The sequence below is a fragment of the Heptranchias perlo genome, chromosome 16 (genome assembly GCF_035084215.1).
Source record: "Heptranchias perlo isolate sHepPer1 chromosome 16, sHepPer1.hap1, whole genome shotgun sequence".
Lineage (NCBI taxonomy): Eukaryota > Metazoa > Chordata > Chondrichthyes > Hexanchiformes > Hexanchidae > Heptranchias > Heptranchias perlo.
In genome coordinates this window covers 50,183,914-50,209,626 of record NC_090340.1, presented here as the reverse complement: position 1 = coordinate 50,209,626, position 25,713 = coordinate 50,183,914, and the positions used below count along the sequence as shown (strand labels likewise).

Here is a 25,713-nt window from a genome sequence, read left to right as displayed (position 1 = left end):
TATAGACTAAAAAAAGCAGGCATGTGGGATACATGAACAACTCCCTGTAAGAAAGTTATAGAGTTCTGAAACAACAAACTTATCATGTAAGTTATGATTAAAGAGCAACAGTGAGAGGAAAGAAATAATTAAAGTGAGGAGAAAGCCATCAGGGCAGCAATAAAAAGATTAATGAAACAATGGAAATAAATGGAAGCAAGTATTAAGGCTGTTTCATTAATTGGGGCCTGGCTCACTTTCTGGCTACTTATGAAACAATTGAAATACACACCGAAAGGATCATAGAAATTATAGCACAAACAGATGCCATTTGGCCCATTGTATCTGTGATGGTGCTGGCTCTCTAATTGGAGCTATCTGCTTCAATCCTATTTTCCTGCCATTTCCCTATATTGTTTCATATTCTTCCATTTCAAGTATTTATCCAATCCCCTTTTGAATAATTTTATAGTTTCTTCCTCAATGCCCCCTGTGATAAAGCATTCCACGGTCTATTAACCCTCTGAATGAAATAGTTTCTTCTAATTCCCTCATCATTCTGCTAATGATAATTCCTCAGTCTAAGCCCCCTTGTTTACAATTTTCCAACTAGTGCAAACAATTTTTCATTATTTACCCTCTCAAATTTTTTACAGCCCCCTTTTAACTTTATCTGTTCCACCAAAATTTTTTCAAGCCCTTCTTCATAACTTTAATCTCTCATTCTAGTACGATTCTAATGAATCCTTTCCATGACTCTTAATATTCTTTGTATAATGGGGTGCCCAGAACTGTACGTGGTACCCCAGCTGTGGCCTAAATAATGTCTTGTACATAATCAACCTCACTTTCTTGGTTTTATATTCAGTGCCACAATGTATAAAACCTAGAACCTCAATTGCTGCTTTTTAAACCTGGCCTTTTTTACCTGAAATCCCAGCTTTAAAAGATCAGAGTATTTGTTCTCTAGATCTCTTGCATTCTGTTAAGAATCCCATGCCCTGAATTTCCATACAGTTAGTTGCACCACTTTTATGCCAATGGAAAAAGACCACCCCCATCGATGGTCTGGAGAGGTATTTACACAAGAATTTGCATATCCATTGGAGTAGAGGTTGGTGTAAAGCTCGTGTAAAATGGAAGTAATCTGCTGGGGTGCATGGAAATTAGTGTGCAACAGTAGGTACGTAAGGAACAATGATTGACTCACTCAGTTGATTTTCTGCTAGCTTATCCAAGTATCTCATGAATGTTTCTGTGCCACTTTTCAAGAATGTCTAACACAGCAGCCGCTGGCACAGGCAGTGATACAAGGGACCAGGGTATGGCACAGAGGTAGAAAAGAAGCAACCACAATTTCTAAGAAATGGACCTGCAAACCCTCCTGGAGGAAACTGTGCTCAGGAGACACCGATTGTTTGGTGTCCATGGCAGGGAACGTGCCAAAAATGTCACATGTGCCATGTGGACAGAGATGACACTGAGTGCCAGCTTTCTCACCCTCAGGACTACAGATCTATGCCACATAAAGTTCAATGCCCCGACCAGGGCAGGCAATGTAACAAACCAGAAACTCTTCCCTTTCCCTTTCAATCTGGGCACCGGCACACTCTTCACCCTCTAAACATAACAGTTGTGCAACTAACTCCTCATAATTCACTCTGGTTAAGGGGGACACTGACTCAGGATCTTACAGTATGGCTACCCATCTCCCTTACCAGCAATTACTTGCATGCACAACCCTAAACCCTTTCCTCCACTTGAACAGGGTGATACCTCCACATCTCTTACTTCAACTCTCCCATGCTGCTGTCTGAACGCCATTGGTTTTGCATCCAAAATGGGCCATAATGAACTTCTACTCCATTGTGTTCTATTTCAAGTTCTAAATAGTTGTGGATGGAGATTGTATGCCCTTAACAATACAGGAGGATTATGCACATTTATTGTATGCCGGATAAAACCCTTTCAAACAATGCATGATTGTAACTCTTTATTATATAGGTAAGCAAAAAAGGGATCCTTTGACACAACTGACCATCAGAAAATGTAGCAGATAAATTCTAAAAGAGCATTTGTATAAAGATCTGAAATAAAACATGTTCAATCCATTTCTGCAATTGATATTATTTGTCAGCTTGGCTTAGCCGTTAGCACTCTCAAGCCCCACTCCAGGACTTGCAGTACTGACAAACTTCTGTTTTGTCAGAAGTGCTGTCCTTTAGATGAGACATTAAATCAAAGTCCTGTCTGATTATTCCATCACTTCAGGATGATGTAAAAATCTCACGACACTACTGGGAAAACAGCCGGAAGTTCTGCTGGTGCTCTGGCCAACATTCCTTTCTAAAGCACTATCCCCAGAAAAAAAAAAGATTCCTCTCATTGCTGCCTGTGGGATCTTGCTGTATGCAAAATGGTTGCCACACTCGTCTATATTAACAATAGTCACTAGACCTTCAATGTAATGCATTGTATTAGGAACACGGGAACAGGAGTGGGTCATTCAGCCCCTCAAGCCTGTTGCACTGTTCAATTAGATCATGGTTGATCTGTACCTCAAATCTATTTACTCACCTTTTTGAATTGTTTTAAGGTGTTTCTGAGAGTTGTGATAAGAGAGTATTTAATGCAAGTGTTTTTTTTTACACTGGTCAGGATATTGTTCTTCTTGACACAGGAGTTTTGTCAAATCATGGCTGTCATTCTATAAATAGCCAAGGACAGTTAGAATTCAGTTCGGCTGGCTCCTTTTGTTGTCCGAGGTAAATACATTTTGGGAACAGTTTCCTATTGACATTTATATCAATTAACAAATAACATCAGGGATGCAATTTCATCACAAAGATTTTTTTTTAAACATAATCCTAGAACAGTCGTAAGCAAGATTATAAAAGGAAATGAATGGATGTGCTACACACTGCAACTAATAGAATCATTTTCATCTCTACAGTCAGGCTAGAAAACATGAAGACATTTGAAAGGAGGCTGCTGCTGTGAATCACTGACAACAGATAAAAGTTTTCCACACTGCCTGCACTTATGCCACAGATGATAGGAACAGCATAGCACTTGGGACTAGATATTTACCTTCTGTGAAGTCTGGAATCAGAAACCTGAAAGCACCATGGAGGAAAGGGAAGAAGAGAGACACAGAGATAATAATATATTAGGAGCCAAAATGCTGAGAAACTCACAGAAGACTTTGGGGAATTAAAAATAAAACACAAGAGGCTCAGAGAAGACATGAAGAAATGTAAAAGGAAGCTGAGGGGAATATAGAAGAGACAGGAAGATGGAAAGAGAAATGTGTAGGTTACAAATTCATAGGATCTGTAACCTTTGAGATTTCTGTAGTAAACTTACAATCCTACCAATTATTGTACCAACACTATTTAAGGGATACAGGTTTTTGAAGCAACAAGGGTCAGTGGTTTAGGTGTAAATGGAAAGGAATCAGTTCGGGTTAAATAACTGTTAAAGAACCAATATAAAGAATAATACGGTATGATACTGAAAGATGATTTTTGTTGTGATTTTTTCTCTTAATCTGGTCCTTTCATTGCTATTGGTCACATGTAGTGTGACTGCTGTTGAAATTGCAATGTGGAGGCGCCGTCTTTCGGATGAGACGTTAAACCGAGGCCATATCAGCCCTCTCAGATGTAAAAGATCCCACGGCACCATTTTGAAGAAGAGCAGGGGAGTTCTCCCTGGTGTCCTGGCCAATATTTATCCCTCAACCAACATCACTAAAACAGATTATCTGGTCATTATCAGATTGCTGTTTGTGGGACCTTGATGTGTACAAATTGGCTGCCGCATTACCTACATTACAATCGTGACTACATTTCAAAAGTAATTCATTGGCTGTAAAGCAGTTTGTGACATCCTGAGGTTATGAAAGGTGCTGTATAAATGCAAATCTTTCTTTCTTTTTCTTTTAGTCCACACAAAGTGTTTAATAGCACGCTAAATCAAAGCGATTTGCTTGGTATTTACTGTAAAGTGCTGTAAGGTTCTAGAGGAATAAAATGTGATCTTTTCAACTCCATTATATAAAAGCTGTCAATCTTTAAAGTGTTCATACAGTTCTGTTTTGTTGCTTTTCTAAGCTTTATCAGAGATGTTAATATTGAATACATAACCAATTCTTACATTTTCAGGCAACTAATGCAATATTCATTTTGGAATTGTAAAATTTATAAGATATACTGTGTGAAGAATAGTTTCACAAATGCACAAAAGGTTGCAAGCCCCCGCTGATTCTGACATTGAGCAATTTTAGTTTATTTGTGTATCGCCATAGAAACCGCACTTAACTTATAGTGATAAGCTATTACTAGTTCTACTATTTGTTCAATAAGATGGTCGAGTGTAGTCTATGCAGTAGATGAAATGTGTTAGCTGATCCCATATTCAATCATAACAGGATAAAATGAAACATTGTAATTGTCGAATGCTGTATTTTCACAAGTGATTAAAGTGTGCCGGTACAGAGGCAAAGCAATAATAATGATTCCAGATATCTGGAATTTATGTTAAGAGAAAAGATTAAGAAAGCTGGCTGGTCTTCTTTGGTAAAGGAGGAGATATGAGGCAACCTAATTAAAGTTTCAAGATTATATCGGCACTGACAAAACCAATGAATTTTCCTTTCTCTTTCTTACATAGTACCCACCTTTACCACCTCCCTAAGTATATCTGAGATGTTTTCTAATATGTGAGGAGTGTAACTTATTGTTGACACAGCCAAATTGTTCACTGTTGAAAAAGGTCCAAATACCAGGTGACACAAGTTAAAGATTAGGAAATTAGTAGTTGTAAGAAGTAAGGAGGAACAATTTTTACATACAGGGTAATAGATTTGTGGAATAATTTATTACGGAAAAACCATTGAAGTGAACAGTGTAATTGGGTTATACAAGCAATTATGGTGCATTTCCATAGGGAGAAGGCAGGTAGTTGCAGCTGTCCTATTAGAAAGAGACAAGCTTGCTGGGTCTAATAGCTTTTTTCTATTTCTAAAAATTCTTCTTTTCTAGTTAAGATGCCTTTTTGTAACAGGTTTCACCAGACATTATTCTGAATAAAATTTCTCCTTCAAACAAAAAAACATTCAGGGGAATTTTCAACTACCGTCGCCCGTTTCTCGTCTGAAAAATGGGTGACTCGCAATTGAAATTTATGGGGAGGGAGATGTGGTACCTCAGATGCCCGTAGGACACCCAAGGCCCACCTCTTGCAATTTTCAGGCAAATCAGGGTCCTATGCCAGCTGTAGGACTCTGATTACAATTTTCAGGTACACGTGATCAGAATAAGTATCACACATGCTCTGCCAAGTTGTGTCAGGCATTGAGTGGCCTAACGAATGGTCCTTAAAGGGACTGCTAGAGGTCTCTCAGAAGGCGGTCCAGCAAACTTTCAATTTTTTTTTGGTGGGTCCGAAGGAGCAGGGATGCTCCTCCTGGGCCACAGATAAAAACACCACTGCCTGCCCATTCAAGGCCCTTCCCTGGGATCACCTACGTGGGATCACCCTGTCGAGTTGCCAGCTGGCTCAGCATGGAAGCCAGGTGATTTCTGACTCTTCCCAGAACTGGCGAGCTGCAGCGGGTGACCACAACTCGCTGATGGCATGCTAATGAAGCCAGGGCCTCAAAATGGCTCAGGCCTCACCCCTCACAAACAGGCCACTGACTTCATGCTCGTTTTGGGCGCGTGGGGACACATGACCATGAGGCATGCAGTATTTCAAGAAAGTGACAAGGGTGGGATTCGAACTTGCACATACAGAGCACAATGAATTAGCCATCCATCGTCTTAACCTCTCCACCACCTCGTCCCACCTGTATTATTTTGACAGTCTCATTCACGTAGCCTGTATAAATTTGTGGCCTACATTTTTTCTGTGTTGATGATACTGCACTCGAGTTCACTGATGTAGATGACATATTTATTGTTGTTATATGCAGGCTTTACTGAAAAGACAACTTTTTTTTTTTAAACGGTCCAGATTCAACTCCTTGGTGAAAGACCCTGTCACTTTTTCACAATATGGCTCCCAAAAACAAATTGCTCAGTATCCCAATTGTTGTTCTTTTTTCATCCCGCTGAAGTTTTTCATGCCACTTTGCAAACACACTGTCATCTAACTTCTCAATCATTTCATCAGGCTGAAGGTAAGTATTTAATAACATACACACATGATACTTCAATAAGGAATCCACTGTGCCTTGCTTTAGTTGTATTTGTATTTTGCCCCTCCTATGGTTCTGCACCATAAAATATTCAAGATTAGACTGGATAGGGGGATGAAGGAAAAAAGGATAAAGGGATACGGGAACTGGATGGATAAATGTAAGTAACTATTTGCTTATGTAAACATCGCCACTTGCTTGGGCTGAATGGCCTATTTCTGTGTTTTAACTTTTGTGTATTAACAGAGGCGACATGGTGACACGAGGAAAAACGTTTTTTTTACGCAGTGAGTTGTTGTGATCTGGAATGCACTGCCTGAAAGGGTGGTGGAAGCAGATTCAATAGTAACTTTCAAAAGGGAATTGGATAAATACTTGAAGTGGAAAAATTTGCAGGACTATGGGGAAAGAGCAGGGAAGTGGGACTAATTGGATAGCTCTTTCAACGAGCCGGCAGAGGCATGATGGACCGAATGGCCTCCTTCTGTGCTGTATCATTCTATGATTCTATGTATATCCTTCCCTGTTTGCAGGAGGATGGCAAAGCGCTGTACTACCAAGCCTCTTCCAATGCTGAGCTGTAACTAACTAGGAGGTGTGTGAAAATTGCCATTCCATTTGGTGAAGCAACTTGTTTCTGCTCTTCTAAAATTTACTTTTGAAATCTAAGTGAGATCTGGAATGCCTCACATGCATAACTGCAGAGGTAAGCTTATATCCTGTTGGGAAGCTGTGCAAATGCTCGCTATTTTTGCTATTTTATATGCTATTTTACTGTATCAGTGAAACTGAAGACTAACGTATGGAGTCAGGGTCCCTATATTCGCAAGAGAATAGAGACATTATCCAACCCTTCCCCCAGCACCTGGAACACCAGGGATTAACCAAGTGCCTACTTAACCTACTATTTCTGCTGTGGTTAAACAGTTAAGGTCACCAAAGAGCATGGTCATTTACCACTAGACCGGCAGTAATGGGATGCCCTAACACCCTCCAGTGAACCGATAGGGTCGAGGTACATACTCTGCCCCTGCCGCCACCCCTCATGCCCCCAATACTGCACCCAACCTGACTGTTAGCAATCAGATTAATTTCAGAAGAACATAGTCATAGAATGATAGAAAGGTTACAGCACAGAAGGAGGCCATTCGGCCCATCGAGTCCACGCCGGCTCTGTGCAAGAGCAATCCAGCTAGTCCCACTCCCCTGCCCTATCCCTGTAGCTCTGCAAATTTTTTTCCATTCAAGCACTTAACCAGTTCCCTTTTGAAGGCCAAGATTGAATCTGCCTCCACCACCCTCTTGAGCAGTGCATTCCAGATCCTAACCACTTGCTGTGTAAAAGAGTTTTTCCTCATGTCACCTTTGGTTCTTTTGCCAATCACCTTAAATCTATGTCCTCTGGTTCTTGACCCTTCTGCCAATTGGAACAGTTTCTCTCTATCTACTCTGTCTAGACCCTTCATGATCTTATATACTTGTTTTAAAATAAAAACCTCTGTTGCTGTGAGCCCATAATCAATGCTATACGACAGCAATGAGGGTTGACAACTTGTAGCAAAACAATGGAAATAGTATTGGGGATCTGCAGAGAGAGATGTATTTGTTAACACAAATGAGGGTGCATGGAATTGGTTAATAGGTAGGAGACAGAGAGTAGGGATACTGGGTATGTACCCAAATTGGCAGGATGTGACTAATGGTGTCCCCCAGGGATCTGTACTGAGGCCTCAGCTTTTCACTATACTTATAAATGACTTGGATGAAGGAATAGAGAGCTGTATATCTAAGTTAGTGGCGCAGTCGGTATTGTAAATGGGAGTAGAAAGTTGCAACGGGACATTAATAGATTAAGAGAGTGGGCAAAACTGTGACAGGTGGAATTCAATGTGGGAAAGTGTGAGGTCATCATATTCTATAATTTCTATGATTCTATGATTCTATCTAACTGAGGTGTTTAAGATGATAAAAGGATTTGATAGGGTAGATGGAGAGAAACTATTTCCTCTGGTGGGGGAGTCCAGAACAAGGGGGCAGAACCTTAAAATTAGAGCTAGGCTGTTCAGGGGTGATGTCAGAAAGCACTTCTTCACACAAAAGGTTGGCGAAATCTGGAACTCTCCCCCCAAAAAAGCTGCTGAGACTAGGGGCTCGAATTTACCAGGCCTGCGGGTTCCCAGCGGGTGGTCCTCCGGGAGCGTCGGAAACGCGAACGGCGAAATTAGTGGGTTGCCCACGCGATCGTAGCAGGCAACACACTAATAGGAATCAATTACCTGCTCCTCCGGGGTCCACGGCGCTGGCCTGCGCGTCGGTCGGGCTGCGCATGCGCAGTACGATCTGTCAGCTGGAGGCTCTGTAGTTAAAGGGGCAGTCCTCCACTGACAGATGCTGCAACCAATAGAACAAATTGCAGCATGGAGCAGCCCAGGGGGAAGGCTGCTCCCAGTTTAATGATGCCTCACCCCAGGTATCATCAGATGGGGTGAGGAGGAGGGGGAGGACACAGATCTTCCCCCCAGCGGGCGGGAGGAAGCGGCCTGCCTCTGCCACCAAGAAGGCCTGGCTCGAGGTGGCAGAGGGGGTCACCTGCGCCACCAACATATGGCCCACCTGCATACAGTGCAGGAGGCGCTGCAATGACCGCAGTAGGTCAGCCACAGTGAGAACACGAAGTCTTTCCCCTACACTCCGTCTACCACAACACTGCCCCCACCCCACATCTCCTTCGGCACCGCCAACACTATTCTGTCACATCACCCTTCATACCCACTCACACCCCATCCTCATCTTACCTCCACCTACTCACCTCGCCAGTACTCATCCTGCCACTAACACGCGACCCAATCCTCATACAATCTCATGGCTCCATCCCATACTCACCCTCTCGTGCATCTCCCTCACGGCCAGCCTCACTCAACCTGCCACCACCTGCGCTGCAGCCACAGGGCATGCATCACATATGTGCAGTAGGCAGCGTAAGGCAAACGTCTCGTCAGCATGAAGGGGGTGCACAAGGGTGTCTGAGGGTTTGTCATGGGTGTTACCCATATTGAATTTCAGAGCAACAAACAGCACACATTATATTGACACCACCACTGCCATGTCTCCGCGAATCCTGTCCGTTGTGTCCAATAATGCCCGCTCCTGGGTATCACTATGAGGACCCACCACTGATGCCACCCATCGTGTTACTGCAGAGTAGGTGCAGGTGTATTTGCAGGGCTCGTCCGCGCAGACGACTGAGAGACATCGGCGGTGTAGCCGGCTGCACCCTGGAAGGATGCGGAGGAGAAGGTGTGGAGGGCAGTGGTGACTTTGCCAGCGACAGGTAAGCAGTTGGTGCTGGGGCCAGCCAGGAGCAGCTCGGCATGAAAGAGGCTGCAGATCTCCACGACTACATGTCGAGCGAATCTGCGCCTCCCTGTGCACTGCTGCTCGGAGAGGTCCGGGGAGCTGCGCCTCGGTCTGTGGACCCTGTGGCGAGGGTAGTGCCCTCTGCGACGCGTCTCTCTCTGCGGTAGCCCTCCCTCCTGCTGTGCAGGTGGGCGTGCAACAACACCGTGTTGGGGGGATCCACGTCTCTGCGGCGGACGGCGTGGACTGCGAGGCTGCTGGTGCTGGTCATGCTCTTCGTCCTCCGAGGGTGTCCACACACCACCCAACTGGCAGGTGTTGGTCTGAGGGGTTGTGCAGGGTAGGTGGGTGGTTCCTCGGACTGGGGCTGCGGTTTCGTGTCGGTCTGTCCTCTGGCTTGGCGGGGGGTGGTGGAGGGCAGGGGTTGCCCTATGTGACGCGGTGGCCTCCTGCGTGGGTGAGGGCTCTCCCCCGTGGAGCGCACCTTGGCACCTGCCACAGGCTGCTGGCTGCAACACGCCTGGTTGGAGGGAGTCTGTTTCCCCCAGTGTGGGAAACTGACTGCCTTGAACCTAAAATCCCACACTTCCTCTTTTGACAGCTGCTTCAGCTCATTAACTGACCACAACGAGCAAGTTAAGTTCTCTCAAGTGGAACCCCGTTGGCTTTAATTGCCTGCGGGATTCCCACCAGCAGGGCTTGCGCGCGCAGCCCCGCACGTCAGCGCGGTACCCGGAAGTGGCCGGGATTTCGTCGCGATCCTGTCACGTGACCGGAGATCGGGATTTTCGGGGCCACCCTGCTGGTAACCCGCCGGAAACCCGACCCTAAAATCGAGCCCTAGGTCAACTGAACATTTCAAAACTGAGATTAATAGATTTTTGTTAGGCAAAATCTATTAATCTCAGTTATGGGTTATGGAACCAAAGCGGGTAGATGGAGTTAAGATACGCATCAGCCATGATCTAATTGAATGGCGGAAAAGGCTCGAGGGGCTGAATGGCCTACTCCTCTTTCTATAACAATAAGAAGTTGAACTATACATGTGCAGAGTAACATTTGCATACATGTTGTCACTATTTTTAAATGGAATAAGGGGGTCTCAAAAAGATCTAAAGTGGGCAAAGTTTGGATATTGTGCTTGATTCATTGTTCTATTTTTTAATATTTCCTCATTTCCAGGTACACATGTATTCATTTTACAAAACATTAACTTTTTAAACTTTTCTTTCAAAAAAATGATCTATATTATAAATAAAGGCCAAAACATTTAGCTTCTGCAATGTCAACAAGTGTCTGTATGTTTCAAGAATTGACATTAATAACAAGTAAAAGGGCTCATCTAGATGTATGTCGTACTCCTTGGTAAATGAAACTCTGCAATGCCCCAACCTTGAAAGCATAGAAATGTATAATAAAATGAAACAAAAAATATATCTTAAAGACTTACAATGTTTAACCATAGAATAGGCCTCACTGTGGTCCAATTTGTTCTGAATCACATTCTCCCATCTACGTGATTATACTGACTCATGCCCCATCCTGCAATGTATTCCCTGACAGCAAATGCCTCAACTGGTGCACTTGCACTCACTGATTGCTTTCATTTCCCAGCTACTTGATTCCACTATAAATAAATAAAAACTCTTGACATAAATGTAAAAAGAGTCACAAATCATCACTGACTTCAAGAAATCTGCTTCATTTTGACATATGCATGTTGAAAATAATTAACTAATAATCATTTAATATGTCTCAGTCAGTGTTTAGTATCAAATCCTCATCAACTGGTCTTCCTTGTTTGTGCATCCACTAGGGGCATTTATAGGCTCCTGAAGCTTCAGCTATTTGTTTCTTTACGATTGAACTAGAGGCATACCTTGATTTTCCACTCAGGCAAAATCCCAAGCAGAAGTTGGGCGCTGCATCAATCATACCTGCTCAATGCAAAAAGGGGCTGTTCCCACCACAGTTTCTGAGGTTAGCCTAATTGTAATAGTTTGGGTAACTCTAGGCATCCGGAAAGCCACTGATTAGGAACTAATGTGTTGCTGTGAGATTTAAAGGTCTGCAGCAGCTTAAAGGAGGAGATACACTGAAAATTGGTTTCCCAGCTGATCTGAAAGTCTCCTTCGAAAAGGATGTCCGTGAGGTTTGCAGGATAGCAGAGACTCCCCAAGATTCACTGAACAGCAGTGAAAATATTACTGTTGGTTAAGGTTCTGTTTGGGACAGAGCCACGAAGGCCCACCAGGAGAGCTGCTCGGGAGCAGTGGAAGAAGGCGACCAGTGCAGTGAGATAGCCCCACTCACAGCAGATCAGTGCTGGATGAAGCTTAATAGCCGTACTAGATCATTTCAGGTAAGGTAAGAGGAGACAGCTGCACCTTCAAAGAATGAACTGTACTTTGTCTGTCACTGCCCGATCTGCTGATGGATGGCTAAACCAGTTGTGTGCCAGACATGCTGACGTCTGCACCCTTGGATTTGTGGGAACAAAGCTGGGGGCCATACCAGGGGAATGTCTAGGATGGGAGACGGTAAAGGTTTTGTAGGGGACAAAGATATAAAAGGTGGAAGTGAGGAAGTTGCTGAACAAATCAACGGCTGCAGAAGTATTGTAGCAAATGGAGGACCAAAGGCTTGGCAGCTGGGAGTCTGAAAGTACTGTTGTAAGTGACTTGGGGGAGCTTTTTTAAATGAGGTGTGGTGTTCGAAGGAGAAGGTACTAGTGGAATAGGGGAGGGACCAATGTGTCACTTGGTGATAGAGACCACACCACCCATCCGGGAGTTTGGATGGACCAGGTAGTGGAAACTGTAGCCAGGTGTGGAGGCTTCAGTAAGGAGCAAGGTATTGCCATCCATGAGTCAAAAACAGGATATTACTATAATCATCCACAATAAAGCTATGGATGGCAAGGGCCTTGTTTGCAAGTGAACAGGCATTCTGGAGGGAAATGAGGAGGGGGCAAAGGTTGTTGCTCCGTTGGCAGAATCCAAGGTGGGGAGTGTTGGGGTGAGGTGAGTAGGTCAGGAAGGAGGGGCTAGCTTAACCCCAGCAGGCGCTGAACGAGAAGCTTGGTGAAAGAGGATGGGGCAGTTGGGGTTGCTGCTCATAAGGAGACAGTAACGGGTACCTCCTGTGGAGGATGCCAAGAGATGCACAGGGGGTAGCTTGGGCTTATTTAACGGGGATTTAAGTCTGGGGCAGTAGCAGGATTATAGTAAGGCAGAAGAGCTGTGATGGGTTGGGATAGGGTTTGGGGGAGGAAAAGTACCCAAGAGGGGAGAAATAAAAGGTGACAGGAAGGGTATGAGACAGGAGAGAAGAGCCCTAGAGTGGACAATGGTTGTTGGGGGGGGGGCGGTGGAGGGCAGAGAGAAGAGAGAGATAAAAGTAACAGGCTTGGGTCCAGAGCAGCAGCTAAAATATGCATGTGAATGGACACAGAAGGAATTTGTGTTACATGGTCAGGGCAGAGATTAGAAGAGTCATGTTCTAGTTGTAAACAGAGGAACTTTCCCTTTACTCCAGGTGCCTTGTATCAGATGGATCAAAAATTGTTATTCTCTGCATCTTAGTGTTACAATGTCTAATTAACCAACTGTCAGCCCACAGGTACTAAACTTTACTGGATAAACAATTTCACCAAACTCTAAAGCACTCCACAAAGCAAGGCTCACAAATTCAACAGAAGTTGTCCTTTTTAAAAAAAAAATTCTCCTCTTTCTCCAATCCTTCAGTGAGTCTTTCTATTCCATACAATTCGAGTTGTCTCAAAGCACCCTAACCCTGAAGTCTATGACATTACACTATCCTTGGATTCACTGTCCTTGAAAAACACACACAGACGTTAAAAAAAATAATGTCGTGACGATCTTTTGTTAACAATAAACAAAAAGACCTTTTTGCTCAAGTTGATATTTTATTCCAATGCAGATAAGAACGGTGATGTGTATCATGTTACCATTTTACAACTGGACTGAAGAATATTCTGATATTTTTATTATTTCCTAATTAAAATGCTCGTCGAATCATTAAAAGAATCCCATAAACTGAAACTAGAATCTCCCTACTTGTGATTATTAAAACAGTATCAGGGGCTTGGGACAGGTGGAGAGAGCAATGTAAGAATCAGGGTGAGTGGAGAAAGAAGTATAAAGCTTGGGGCAAGCAGGGAGAGTGGAAAGAAAAGCACAAGACTCAGGGCAGGCAGAAAGAGAAGCAGCGTGACAAGGACTTAGGTAGAACTTAGTCAGCTAACATTCTTAAGGACCAGAGTGTCATACTGGCCACTTCAATCAGTGAATATATGCAAACAACAGTTATTTAGAAAGGAGTCCTGAGACAAAAGCAAAATTAGCAGAACTGATGACTTTTTGTATTGTATTCAACTGTGAGAACAGAAATAACAGTTTGTGGTTGTAAGTGTAATCATTCAGATATTGTCTTAAGACCAGCATGTGCAGAACTGTTTTTGTATTGGTTGCTGTTTTAATTTGGATTACAGGAACCCAGCATTCATGAGCCAGTTGCTGGTATTGTTGTTGCTGAAACCAGTTCCCCCTGTCCTCACATTCGAAGGAAAATTGGACCTACGAGACTGCCACCAGAATAAGGGAGTCACATTTGTCAGCACAATTAACAGAAGCCAGAGTGTGGATACCAAGCTCCCAGAATCCCAAATAACAAGGCCAATAAACTAGCAGCATTTCGAAATTTCTCTGGAAATTGGTTAGATCAGCTGTCAGAGCAGAGCAATAAATCTTCAGGGTGAAAGAACAGTTAGATAGCAGAATCAAAATACTACGGATGGTGGAAATCTGAAATAAAAACAGAAAATGCTGGAAACACTCAGCAAGATAGGCAGCATCTGCAAGGAAAGATACAGAGTTAACGGGCATGATTTTATCAGTGGGTGAGGGGTGGAATTCCTGCCTGGAAACTCGGAAGTATGGGTTTCCTGGAAGACCTTAGATTTTTGTACGTTTCCCGTCGACAGGCTGGCCTCGGTCAGACGGGAAAAGAGGGAGGAAGAGGACGTGGAAAGGTAGGGGTGGGGTTACTGGGGGGGAGGTCGAGGGTCATCAAGAAGGGCCTCAGTCATCCGGGGTTACGCGGGAGGGGGGGGGGGGGGGTCAGTCATCTGGGGGGGGGGTCAGTCATCGCGGGGGGTGGGTCAATCATCGGGGAGGTTGGAGATCGTGGGGGGGGAAATCAGGGATCATGAGGGGGGGCCGGAGATCGTGAGGGCAGGGTCGGAGATTGTGAGGGGGTCAGAGATCGTGAGGGGGATAGAGATCGTGAGGGGGATTGGAGATCGTGGGGGGGGAATCAGGGATCATGAGGGGGGCCGGAGATCGTGAGGGCGGGGTCGGAGATTGTGAGGGGGTCAGAGATCGTGAGGGGGATTGGAGATCGTGGGGGAGGGGATTGGAGATCGTGGGGGGGGGGATTGGAGATCATGAGGGGTCGTTGGAACTCATGGGGGGGTCAGAGATCGTGGAGGAGGGATTGGAGATCGTGGAGGGGTTGGAGTTCGTGGGGAGGGTCGGAGATCGTGGGAGGATGCATCGGGGATTGTGGGGGAGGTGGGGAATCAACCACATTTGTAGGGTCACTGCAGGTAGGCTTATTGGGCCTGGGGCAAGCACTCCTGCTCCTCCGGGCCCACAAGCTGTGCTATAAAGGCATTTACCTGCTGTTTCGGGCCTTCTCGCCTCCTTTCACATGGCATGAAGGAGAAGGCCCAGGAATCCCGGCCCCCAGGGGTTAAAAGCAAAAAAATTGTCAAAATGGAGGCGCACAGCCTCCTTGAAAGCTTTTACTGACCAACCCGCCTCTTAAGAGCGGGTTGGTCTCCCGCCCCTCGTCCCGCCTCTGTTATAACCGGAAGTGGGCGGGTTGGAGGTGGGCTTTAGGTTTTTAAAATTTTTACTGCCTCCCCGCCCACAATCCACCCATTTTTCCCATTTAAAATCATGCCCAACGTTTCAGGTGGATGACCTTTCGTCAGATAGCAGCCTGAGCAGCCCAATGCAAGGTAGGGTTAGAAACAAATATACATTTGTGCAATTATATTTGTGTTTTCATTTTTGTTTTGGAAAAGACCTAAGAAATTTTGTTTGCTTGTAAGCATTCTAAGCAAGATTTTACTTTCAACAAAGTACGCATTGGTGTCTTTATAACACTGCATAACACCAGTGTGCATAGTTTCTCTGTTGTGCACTCGTAAGGTCGATGTGAGTAAGTACACAACAGAAGCATTAGATTTTTGATTACATGACATGGGACGAGTTTTTTTTAAGGTTCTCTGTGCATGATGAGAGTTTATTCCCTCAATTCTGTATATTAGTGTCACGATTGGAATTGGTATTAGACTATTTCTAACACTGGCATATACTCTGAATGCTCAAGAAAGAAACAGTATGTAGTTAGGTTTTTTTTTTACATACCATCATCAGATGCAAGAAATAAGGCCTTGTATTGACTGTCGTCGACATAAGTGGATTCTCGATCCAGGGCTGCTCTGGTTGTAACTGTGCCATTTGCAGGATTGATAGTCAGCCAGCCGGCAGGATCCTGAAACTGTGCAAACCTGTGAAAGGCAACAAGTCAATGTCATATCTTGCAGATTTGTTTAAAAAAAGCCAGAGATTCACATTAAATACTTAAACCTAAGTGACAATGGTTGAAATTTCCCTTGTGAGTTTCAAAGCGTTCTCTGCCATCATTCTTATCTCTACTTATTTCTGTGCTATTAATGTACAAGATTATTTAAACTATATAATTCATGTTAAACCATATCTATAACCTTTTAGCTACTTCTGGTACCCAAAGTAATTATATTTGAACTTGAAACTCATCAGAAAAAATGAACTGAAACTTAAATCAACTAACAGTCAAGTCTTTTTTTGTGTGTTTGGAAAGTTAATTCTAGTGCAACTGGGGTCTTACAGCCAGTGGAGTTGCAAACAACTGGGATTCGGCAGTGATTTATCTAAGTTATGAGTATGCTGTTGGTATGCACTAGAATTACTACATAGCATAGTACAGCAGTTTATGACCTTGACTGTGTCATTGGGAAACTCAGTTAGCATTAAATTATACAAATGTTTAGAACCATTCCACGTGACTGTTAATAGAACAGTCTGCAGCTTCTAATATCCTGTTGGCATTTAGGAACAAAGATTTATCTAAGTTATGGCATTCAAGAAATAATGCAAGATCTATGACCTTATCTTTTTCATATTTCCAGTTAAATGGTTTTTAATCCATTGTTCTAAAGCTATATTGCACTGCTGATGTGCATCAAGGATACAGGGATACCACATATTCTGAACAGATTAAACTGCTTGCATTATTGCGACAAATATGAAGCATTTTTGACTATCGTTACTGGTTTCTTTTGAGTCAGAGGGTCGTAGGTTCAAGTCCTGCTCCAGAGACTTGAACACGTAATCTAAGCTGACACTCCAGTGCAGTACTGAGGGAGTGCTGCACTGTCGGAGGTGCCACCTTTTGGATTTTTTTTATTCGTTCATTGGATGTGGGCGTTGCTGGCGAGGCCAGCATTTATTGCTGATGAGATATTAAACCTGTCGCCGTTTGCCCTCTCAGGTGGATGTAAAAGATCCCATGGCACTATTCAAAGAATAGCAGGCATGTTCTCCCCTGCCAATATTTATCCCTCAACCAACATCACTAAAACAGATTATCTGGTCATTGCTGTTTGTGGGAGCTTGCTGTGTGCAAATTGACTGTCGTGTTTCTACATTACAACAGTGACCACACTTGAAGAGTAATCCAATGGTTGTAAAGTGCTTTGGGACGTCCTGAGGTCGATACAGGTGCTATATAAGGTATATATGCGGTTAAAAAGCAGGTTAATTGATCAAAAATGGGCCAATTTGTTTAAATGTACAATAGCCCCAGAACAAGCATGAGTCATGAATTTCTGCTTCTGCGTGTGATTGTATATGTTTACATTCAATTTACTAATGTATGAAAAGAAGTCCCAAAAGTTCAAAATTAAAACAACTTCAGTTTACATTTTGATGAAAAATATACATTTGAGTTAAAAATTCTACATTGCTACTATGGACCAAACTTATAGAAATCCATATTCTATACCATAATTAGCTCAAACATAAATTCCTATCAAATGGTCACAATTTTAAAGGTTGAAATATAGTTAATTTAGTTTATGAATAACTAATAAATAATACGTACTGGCAGCTAGACTTAACATTAATTGCTGTTTGCTGATTATGATTTGCTCCAAAATGTGCTGCAATATCGGTTGCTTATGGTATCTGATTTTAAGAAGCATACACGTACACAGATATAGTAGAGTGGATGTCATACCCCATTTAATCCTCCAGCTCTAATAACTGAACACTTTCCACTTTTTGACACATATATAAAGTATTTCACAATTAATGTTTTTCTCATCAAGTTATTTTCCCTTCGGGATCACCCAGTTTATGTAACATTGCCCAACTGAAAAGCAGGTCAGGCCATTGCTTCGAGGGTTCAGAAAATATGAAAAGAACTCAGTGGATTGTCCTCCAACTTTCCCCCTTGTGAGGAAATGCCTCGCCTCCACTTAACACCTCTTCCTCTTTGCCCACATTGAGTATTCACCATGTTAATACACCATTGAGCTTTGACATGGTTCCACCGTAGAGTACAGTAGCGTTTTGAAACAATTTAATAGGGGCAGTTTCTACAGCACTGGGAGTTGTAGTCGATATTGCGAAACTGCTTTGGAACTATCATTATGCCGGCATAAATATACTGACTGTCAGGTGGGATCACGTGGAATCGAAGGAGTTCAACATGGAGGAGAAAGAAAGATATGGAAAAAATATTGCTTAGCACCCCATGATTTAAGAAGATTTTAAAATTATTTATAATTGGATACTCGGTATAAGTAAGATTTGTTTTAAGATGATGAATTTGGGGATTAATAAAACAATTGCTATGCAGTTACTGTAAACTGGCCACGATGCATCTTTAATGGACTGTATACAGAATGAGAAAAATTCTTTCCTGTTGCCAATTTGATGATACTTTCTCCATACCAGTTCATTCTGCAGTGCTCAGTGCATTACTGGAAGGTCAGTATGTGGCAGTTCCAGTCAAGCTGTGCTTGATGAATTATAGCTGTCACTGGTGTGATTTAAGGCTCCTGTGCATGCCTTAAAGCTATGTGCATCATGTGACTAAAACCCCATAATGGGCCAAAGGCTTTTGGCACTTGTCCAGCCACAAAAAAACCATTTAATATTTTGCCAATCTATTTTATAAGAAAGGAACATAGCTGAAAAACAAGAAATATGCTTCAGTGGTTATAGGAATCATCATTTGTGTTTTACAGTGACAAACTTTGAAAGCTCAAAGCATGATTAAATTCCAGAGGTTACTCTGAAAAGTTATAGCTCATCGTATATTATTATTGTTATAAAAAAACAAACAAACATTATTTACTATGCGTCTCAATAATTTTCTTCAGAATGTAAACTTTTTGCCTTACATGTGTGTTCATCAAGGTAAGGGATCACAACACTTGAGAATTAAACATTGTTTTCCACTTTGGGCAAAGGCCACGTAGAAAGTATCTTCTATTCAACTCCCCCCCCCCCCCTGCCCCCCGCCTCCCGCCCCCCCCCCGCCCACCGTGAGCATTCTTTGCTCTGGAGATTGGTGACTAGTTCACTCTACAGTATCTGGCCTCTATTGGTGTGCTTGATATTACACTTGTTCATTCCATTGCATCATCTAACTAATTTCTTTTTTTCCTGTCTCTTAATATATTGCCCTCAATGATTTCTGATAGTAGCAACCCCAACAACATTTCTTGTGATTTCTTAATAATATGCCCACCGTCTGGTATTTTTTTCATCACAATCTACTAACATAATAACTTCCCTTTTCTTGTACTAGCTCAAGGGCTGTCTCACTTGTCATCTTTCATTCAACTAATTTTCAGCATGGTTGTTGCATCATAACTTAAAATCTTTACTCTTCTTACTTCAGCATTCAAGGTCTAATTTTCACATTCATAAAATAGTGTTGATTTTATGTTTGTACAGCAACTCATTCATGTTAAATTTCTCTTTTGCAATTGCAATTCTCCATTTAACTTCTGCTATCTGAAGGTGTTGGACAGCCCAAGTAAACTTATTTACCTACTTGATTTATTTCCATATTATTCACTCCAAAGTCAACTGTTTGGTAGGGACTTCTTACTTTGTATTACCTTTGGTTTTCTTAGGATTTATTTTCAATTCCTATTCCAAATTTGTTTGAATTTACTTCCCAAATCTATATCTGTAATATATTAAAAATCTTAGATCTGTGCAGATTTCCTGTCAACTTTTTCCATTATAAATTCCTATGTCCACATTTATAATGGAAATTGCTTATGCAAATGTTCCACGTTGTAACTGCACCTAACACCTCTTACTGCAGTGCCATCACTGGCAGAAAGGTGCAATTACAGTGAGAAAAGTTTACATAGACAGTGTCTATTATAAATGTGTACACAGGAATTTATAATGGAAATGTAAAAATAAGGAATATATGACTTCAAAATTGGGAAGGAATAACATCTGTGCACCCTGATCCAATTTGCTGTGTATCCCTGCTTCACCTGAAGACTGCATTTGTTCAGATTTCCCCATGTGCAACACCATGGAAGGTTGACTGGTAATGTAATAAAAATATTAAGTCTGCATACACTATAGCCTAGAAATTCGGACACGTCCATTTTTGGGCAGGGTATATACCCAGCACCTGAATGGTGAGGCATGAGGAGCCCCCGATATTGGGCCTTAGGCCTCATTACATTGGCATGGCACTCCTGTTCCTCCCGGCTCCACATTCAGGTAAGTAAATTTGAAAAAATTACCTTGTAGGTAGCAAGCGATCCCGAGGTCTAGTTTTAATGAGTGTGGGCAAACCAATCGTGAAGTGGGGTCCTCAAACATCCATTTGAACCTTTATTTGCATATGCAAAGTGCCTAACTGCCTATTTCAGACATGAGCCCTAGACATCTATTATTCCTCCTTCATCAATATGGCGGGTGGTGCTCTTCCAGCCAGAAATGTGCGCACACTTCCTGCCCGCCATATTGGAGGTTAGTAGGCCAGTTAGAGCCAATGAGGCAGAATTTATAGGCCTTCCTGTCTAACACACCTTATTTTCTGTTGTTACATTTTGTCACCCTCTTGTGCCAAGGTTTCCCATTATAAATTCCTCTGTCCACATTATAATAGAAATTGCTAATATAAACTTATGCTGTAATTATACCCTCCCACCAGTGGTGGCTCAGTTTACGCCTCTCAGTTCCTTAGCCTCTGTGGCTGAGAAATACCTTATTAAAAAATCTCGCACCTGCATGCCTGGTCCAATTATCCCTCGGACCTCTAACCCTGCGTCACCTAACGACTGCACTTGGTGTGCATTCCCTGTGTGCAACACCACGGGAGACTGACTAGTATGCCTTATAATTTCACTTTTCTATTTATAAGCAGCACTGTAATACTGGTGTGCCATCAGTCATATATCAACTTTCCACTGATAAATAAGCTAATGTACGTCAACAATTCTGGATTGATTCAGTTCAATTTTCACAATGCACCCTTACACCAGCCTTAGAAGAAGAGCTCATTTAAAAAAAAAGGCTATGCCTGCATTCTCCTGCCCTTTCTAAGTGAAAATGTCAATTTACTTATGTTTGTATCAAATTTCTTGAATTTTGCTTCATACCATTGTTGCAGAAGTTTTTATTAGCTGAAAACATGGATTCTGAATTATTTTATGTGAACAGAGGTGGATACTATCATTTACAGTCGTACAAATGTACCGTTCAAAAGATACAAAGAACTGTATAATGCAATGCAGGTAACATTTTACTGTAATTACACTTCCCTGAAAATCTTGAATGAAGATGTTATACGATAGTATTTGTGTATATTTGGAGGAACCTTTGTGCTTTGTGGAGAAACTGGTCTGGATTTTCTTCCTAAATACTGGGTGGTACACGGGTCGAAAATGAAGCAAATTGGAATGGGGAACACTTCTGCTGAAATCCCACCACTAAAAATGGCCATGGAATTTTCTTCCAATCTTCCCCTTGAGGTGGAGCACTCAACCCAACGCTGGCCCACCCCTCCGTATGCAAATGACAGTGAGAAGCCAGGGCTTGATCCAGCCTTCCATTTCTCTCAGTCCACCTCCCAAAAACAATGCCTGTATGGATGAAGCATTCAGAGTCCTTTTGGTGGTGCAAGCCAGGCTGTGAGCATAATTAGAGGGGCTCTCCTCCATTTTCTGCTGCTTCCTTATTATTTGAAGCAGGGCGATGTTTAGGAGAAATCTCCATTTTATTTGGATTTTGGCCTGTCTGTCCCTTTAAGCAGCTGCAGCAAAGGAAACACTGCAATGCATGGGATAACCCACCCACATGGCATAGGAGTCCCAATGGAAGACACACATAGCACTGGAGGCAGCCCTGATACATAATTAACTCAGGCCCAGCAAAATGGGATAGGATGATAGTGGGGTCAGTCACACCTCACTTCCAACGGTGAACCCCATTGATGAGTGAAATCGAGGCTCCGTTCCTAGTTAAGTGTTACAATTTATATTGTGCTGTCTTTAAATGAAGTTGACATTATTCATGGAATGCCAGATATATAGGGTTTGATTGAGCAATTTATAGTAACCTGTGCCTTTAGTTACTCACTCAACACTGAGCACATTCTTATTATTTACAGTTAGCCCTCCAGCCAGTTGCTTTCTTGCTATTTGCATAAACCCATATTGATGCAAACCACCTAGAATTGAGTTGAAGTTAAATAACTCACCACAGAAAACAATGCTTCAAGTTTTTTCCAATGTCTGTCAGCAGCCACAAAATAATTAGCAAAACTGGTTCAGCTTTGAGCAGTGAAGGATAACTTACTCCCAGCACACTGCTGCCCTATGTTCTGTTTAATAGGTTTCAATGAGAAACGAAGGCAAATGGGATCGACTGTGTTCCTCTCTAATGAACTGCTGTATTCTCTGTTGCATAAAAATTATTGTTGACATTTGTAAACCCTTTGTTGTTTTGCCTTTATAGTGGAAGTGGGTTTTTGCTTTGTACTTGATATTGAAATTGGGTTCTGTTGTCCAGAAGATCCTTAGAACATGCAAAAGTGCTGGCAACATGAAAACATAGGTAATTCTGACTGTAAATTAGGATTTAATGTGAATAAATGTCTAAAAGTGTTTAACACAATGGCCAGAATGCTACATGAACTAAAAGTTTTTTATTTTACATTCCATAAAATTGTATTAAAAATATTACATTGTTTGATGGAACTTCTTGCTGACTTAAAAAGCTAACATCTATCTGTGTCTAAATTAACTTAACCAAAAACTATAACCCTAATCTTAATCCCCAGTGCCCGAGAATGGGGTGTGCAGGGGATAAATATGGAGCAGCAACCTACGTTGCACATGAGCACTGTGCCACTTTAACAGCGCCCAAACCAATATGGAGTCGGACATGATTCAGATGTTATTCGGACGTGCTAGGTTGGTCCTGTGAATTGGACCACTTTGCACTTGTTTTCCACCTGGAAAATATGCTCAATGAGGTCCAATTTCACCCACAAGATGAAAAAATACAAAAGTACAAAAGAATAAAGGATATGCCTAGCATCTGTGCACAAAGCATGCCAATTTAGCAGTGGAACGGCTTGTGCACAATCTGCACAGGTGTTGGTCCCACTACCAAACTCGTGGGGCCCATTTTTTAGGCGTCCCTTACCCCGCTCCAACTCATACCTCCCGGGACTTACCTGAGGTCTGCTGCCGATGAGGAAGGCAGCCCGGAATTGACGTCTCCCATCAAGCGAGCTGCCCGTGAAAACCTGACCATTCAGATGAGGCCCAAGGAGCAGCTTCTATCGATCCTCAGGCCTCTTGCTTCGGGCACCACTGCCACCCCGTGAATTTTTACCCCGAACACTTTTAACACAAACAAAACTGGAACGATGTAACCCCTGATAATGCTCTAATTATTTGTATATGCATAATGAAATATGATTTGCAATCATAGAATGGTTACAGCCCAGAAGGAGGCCATTCAGTCCATCAAGCTGGTGCCAGCTCTTTGTAAGAGCAATCCAGTTAGTCCCATTCACCCTCTCTTTCCTGGTAGCTCTGCAAATTTTTTCCCATCAAGTATTTATGCAATTCCTTTTTGAAAACCACGATTGAATCTGCTTCCACCACCCTTTCAGGCAGTGCAATGTACTTAGAATCTTAATCAAAATGTTCTTTGACTGGAATTGAGGTAATTTTTTAAAATAGATATATTGTAATAATATAATTAATCAATTTTAACATATAGAACAATGGGGCTTGTTTAAGTAATGGTTGGAGATAAGTTGCATCGAATTGGACTTGTGTAGTTTAATTAAAGCTTTCTATGGTAAAAATTACCATTCTAGCATGCAATTGGGAAATCTTGGGTGAAGTGCAAAAACTCATTTTCACAAGCCTTCAAAGAGAATAGCTATTTCAATAATCAAAGATGGCAATAGAAATGCAAGGTTGCTGCTGTCCTTACAATAAATATGTTTTGAATAGTTTCAAAAGCATAATCTTCAAATAAAAGTCATTGTATGAAGATTATAGTTTTGAATCTGTCAAAAACATCAGAATTGTACAGTTCACGGTCAGCATTGTATCTCCACTGAGTCAATGTCATCGCTATAGCAACAGTTTAGATTGTCACAATTTGCAACTAATATCACACTACCCCTGCCCATTTCACTAAGATGTCAACTATCTATTCTGCGATTGTCATCCAAGACAACATTGTCAGAATGTAAACTCAGGAAATGCGCCAACTTTGTTACTGATTCACTGATACCACATTTTGCAATCATTTTTTAAAATGTAGATATAGTTCAGCATATTTTAGGAAAAACCAGGAGGGAAAAAATTCACACCATAGCAAATAGATTCTGTTCCAACATGATTTGAAGACCAGGAAATGACAAATATGATGAATCAGGCTGTTCCTGCTTATCCAAGAACTGAAAAACTTTCAAAGAAAACAAAAGCATCCCTTTTAAATTCCAGGAGACATAGAAACATAGAAAATAGGAGCAGGAGTAGGCCATTCAACCCTTCGAGCCTGCTCCACCATTCAATATGATCATGGCTGATCCTCTATCTCAATACCATATTCCCACTCTCTCCCCATACTCTTTGATGCCTTCTGTGTCCTTCTTGAATATATTCATTAACTTGGCTTCCACAGTTTTCTGTGGTAGAGAATTCCACAGGTTCACCACCCTCTGAGTGAAGAAATTTCTCCTCATCTCAGTCCTAAATGTCCTACCCCGTATCCTGAGACTGTGACCCCTCGTTCTGGACCCCCAGCCAGGGGAAACATCCACCCTGCATCCAGTCTGTCCAGCCATGTCAGAATTTTATACATTTGAATGAGATCCCCTCTCATTCTTCTAAACTCTAGTGAATACAGGCTTACTGGGCCCAATCTCTCCTCATACGACAGTCCTGCCATCCCAGGAATCAGTCTGGTGAACCTTCGCTGCACTCCCTCTATGGCAAGTATATCCTTTCTTAGGTAAGGAGACCAAAACTGCACACAGTACTCCAGGTGTGGTCTCACCAAGGCCCTGTATAACTGCAGTAAGACATCCTTGCTCCTGTACTCAAATCCTCTTGCCATGAAGGCCAACATACCATTTGCCTTCCTAACTGCTTGCTTTCAGTGACTGGTGTACAAGGACAACCAGGTCCCTTTGTACATCAACATTTCCCAATCTCTCACCATTTAAATAATACGCTGCCTTTCTGTTTTTCCTTCCGAAGTGGATAACTTCACATTTATCCACGTTATACTGCATCTGCCATGTATTTGCCCACTCACTCAACTTGTCTAAATCGCCTTGAAGCCTCTTTGCATCCTCCTCATAACTCACAATCCCACCTAGTTTTGTGTCGTCAGCAAACTTGGAAATATTACATTTGGTTCCCTCATCCAAATCATTGAGACTTTAATACTTCAGCTAGGCTGCCACAAATGTGGTGAGCTCTTTCAGTGTTTTTGAGGAGTACATTTGAGGGACATTGTCCA

The 25,713-nt window shown here is 42.4% G+C and overlaps 1 protein-coding gene across 1 annotated transcript in view; it reads right to left on the bottom strand.

Moving 5' to 3' along the window:
* cdh13 (cadherin 13, H-cadherin (heart)) overlaps nucleotides 1-25,713 on the bottom strand; it is a 768,401-nt gene that overhangs the window by 31,738 nt on the left and 710,950 nt on the right. Inside the window, exon 11 of the mRNA XM_067998100.1 lies at nucleotides 15,997-16,139. Coding sequence (XP_067854201.1) covers nucleotides 15,997-16,139 — 143 coding nt within the window. The remainder of the gene's footprint in view (nucleotides 1-15,996; nucleotides 16,140-25,713) is intronic.